The following is a 3,115-nucleotide window of genomic DNA, read 5'->3' on the forward strand; positions in this document are numbered from 1 at the left end:
CAGTGCCCAGGAGCGGCCACTGCACTCCAGTCTGGGGGACAGAGTGAGACTCCAACTCAAAAAAAGAAAAAGAAAAAGAAATTCTGACCAGTGACAGTATCTAATTTCAGCCCTTGTAATGGGCCCACCAGTCTCCCTTCTGATTTGGCAAATTGTATAATTTACACCTCTCTCTATCTCTCTATATATGTATATATATTTTTTTCTTTTTTGTTGGGGTCTCACTCTGTCACTCAGGCTGGAGTTTAGTGGTATGATCACAGCTCACGGCAGCCTGAAACTCTGGGGTCCAGGTGATCTTTCTTTCTCAGCCTCCTGAGTAGCTAGGATTACAAGCATGTGGCACCATGCCAAGATAATTTTAAAAATTTTTTTTGTAGAGACAAGGTCTTGCTGTGTTGCCTAGGCTGGTATCAAATTCCTGGGCTCAAGCAATCCACCTGCCTCAACCTTCCAAAGTGCTGGGATTATAGGTGTGAGCCACCATGCCCAGCTGGCCCCTGCCAATTTGTTTACTTGAAGGGGTCCAACTTTCTCCTATCAACATTCTATTTGCCACAAATGCCTCTGGCATCACTCAACGCTTTTCCCAAAGGATTGCTCTGTATGGTCCAAGTATGAGCTGAGTTTTAGCTCCAGCATCTTCGGGCTGGAGGGGGAGGTGGCTCTCTCCAGGCCTGGCTAAAAATGCATCAGATCAACATCAAAGTGTGCAAAGAAGATAAAGCCCCCTAGGGATATGCTGTTGGGAATCACAGGAATAAGGATGCAGAGGATGTTTACCCCAGGATACAACAGAGCCTGTCAGGGCCTTCCATTATTCGCGAGGTGGCATGTGTCCCTAGGCCTGAGTCCACAAATGTACGTCACGGGTAAAGGAAGGAAGGATGGAGTAGAGAATGTGGTGGCCGGGTGATGGGGCCTGGGAACAAGGCACCCCACAGGCCTTGGAGTTCAGGGAAGACCGAGGCCTGCTGGGAGAGTCTGTGTGTGCTCAGGAGGGGTGGCAGAAGGCAAAGAGGGGAGTCCTCATGCTGTGTGTGTGTGCACACGTGTGTGTAGTCATGCCCAGGGAGTGTTCTCAGGCCTGTGTTGTGGCAAATTCTCTTCGTGTTCTTTTTCTCTCTCTAGGTAACTGTTTATGAGTTTTCTCATGCTGTGTGTATGCATGTGAACATATGTGTCCACCCATGAACATATAAACACGTGGCAAGTAGTTTTTGGTTTTTGTTTTTTGAGTCACTGCTGGAGTGCAGTGGCATGCTCACGGCTCAGCACGGCCTCAACCTGCTGAGCTCAGGAGATCCTTCTGCTTCAACTTTCCAAGTAGCTGGAGCCACAGACGTGCGCCACCATGCCCAGCTAATTTTCTGATTTATTGTAGAGACAAAGTCTCGCCACAGGCTCAGGCAACAGTCCTCTCGCCTCTGCCTCCCAAAGTGCTGGGATGACAGGCATGAGCCACCACACCTGGCAGCAAGTAGTTTTCAATGCTCTGTGTGGACACATTTGTTCACATACAAACATATGTGAACACATGTGGCAAGTAGTTTTCTCATGCTGTGTATGTGAACACAGGAACAATTGTTGACACACAGATAGTGAGTGTTCACGCTCCATGTGAACATGTGTGCACATGTGAACATGTGTGAACACATGTGACAAGTAGTTTGCACGTGTTCTGCATGTGAAGTTTGTTCACGGCAAACACAGGAAAACATGCAGACCCACATGTGCAACTAGTTTTCACATGCTTTGCTGTGTCTGTGAACATGTGCGGAAGAGTCTCCTCACATTTCAGGCACACGAATGAGAGTATATATGCTCTATGAGCGGCTCTCATGTGCTCTATGTGAACACGTATGTTCGGTGGAAGACTCCCCTCATGTTCCGTGTGGGTGCACATGAACAAGCATCTCTGGCGAACGGCTCTCCCTGGTTTCTCTGTGTGTGCATGGACACACGTATCTGTCAGAAGATTCTCCTCATGCTCTGCATACGTGCATACACAGATGCTTGGTGTGCAGCTCTCCTCATGACCTGTCTGTGCATGGACACGTGACTGATGGACTGGTTCTGCTCACGCTGTGTGTGCGCGCGCACGTGTGGACGCGTCCCCCCTCATCCACGGGCCCTGCTCACGCTCTTGCCGACGTCGTCCTTGTTGCTCAGCAGAGCCTCCAGCTCAGCCCGCAGTGCCCGGTTCTGCCGCTCCAGCTCCTCGCGGGCTTCTTGCTCCTCCTCCAGCGCCCGTGCCAGGGACAGGGCCCGCGCCTCACGCTCTCGGCCCTCGGCCTCCACCCGCTCACGCTCCTCCACGGCCCGAAGCACGGCTGCCTTCTCCTCAGCCAGGAGCTTCCAGGTGGAAGGAGACGGGGTGGGGGAAACAGGTTAGCTGAAAGGAGTATACCAGGGCTGGGGAAGAGGGAGTAGCCAGGGAGAGAGAGAGAGAGAAGGAGAGAGACAGAGACACGGAGGCAGAGACACAGAGGGAGGTAGAGGGATTAAAGTTGCAATTGCATCCCAAGCCAGCTCAGCTTGTGAGTGGATCAGACTGGTCCATCCTCACTCTACAAAACCAACAGGGGAGAGGGTGTTTCCTCCTCTTGAGGTGGCAGTAAAAAACATATGTTCAAATATTTTTTAAAAAGGACATCAACCGTGACTGCTTTTTTAAAGACACAGTCATTGGCAAACAAATTTGTAAGGCACACAAAGAAAAAGAGAGAAGACTCCTAGTTAAGAGAAAAATCAGTCCATAGAAACAGATCCACAGATGACCTGCACATTGGAATTACCATACAAGGACTTTAACGTAAGTAAGTTTCAGAATGAGATGGAAACAAATAGGGGACGGGACAGGGTGATTTCAGGAGGGATTTGAAATGGTAAGACAGAAGCCGGGCTCAGAGGCTCAGCCTGTAATCCCGCACCTTTGGGAGGCCGAGGTGAGTGGATTGCCTGAGCCCACGGGTTCGAGACCGCCTGGGCAACTTGGCAAGACCTCATCTCTACAATAAATCAAAAAATTAGGCAGGCGTGGTAGCGCGTGCCTGTAATTCCGGCTACTTGGAAGGCTGAGGCAGAAGGATCACCAGAGCCCAGCAGGTCAAGG

General features: G+C 50.5%; 1 protein-coding gene across 1 annotated transcript in view; it reads right to left on the minus strand.

Moving 5' to 3' along the window:
* The window catches only part of LOC103252352 (myosin-14), a gene marked incomplete at its 3' end in the record, with an annotated part of 57,958 nt that overhangs the window by 14,120 nt on the left and 40,723 nt on the right, over window positions 1–3,115 (minus strand). Inside the window, exon 23 of the mRNA XM_021709054.1 lies at window positions 2,143–2,355. Within this exon, the coding sequence (XP_021564729.1) occupies window positions 2,143–2,355 (213 nt within the window). The remainder of the gene's footprint in view (window positions 1–2,142; window positions 2,356–3,115) is intronic.

This window comes from Carlito syrichta, unplaced genomic scaffold, assembly GCF_000164805.1.
Source record: "Carlito syrichta isolate Samal-C Ts95f unplaced genomic scaffold, Tarsius_syrichta-2.0.1 Scaffold155075, whole genome shotgun sequence".
Lineage (NCBI taxonomy): Eukaryota > Metazoa > Chordata > Mammalia > Primates > Tarsiidae > Carlito > Carlito syrichta.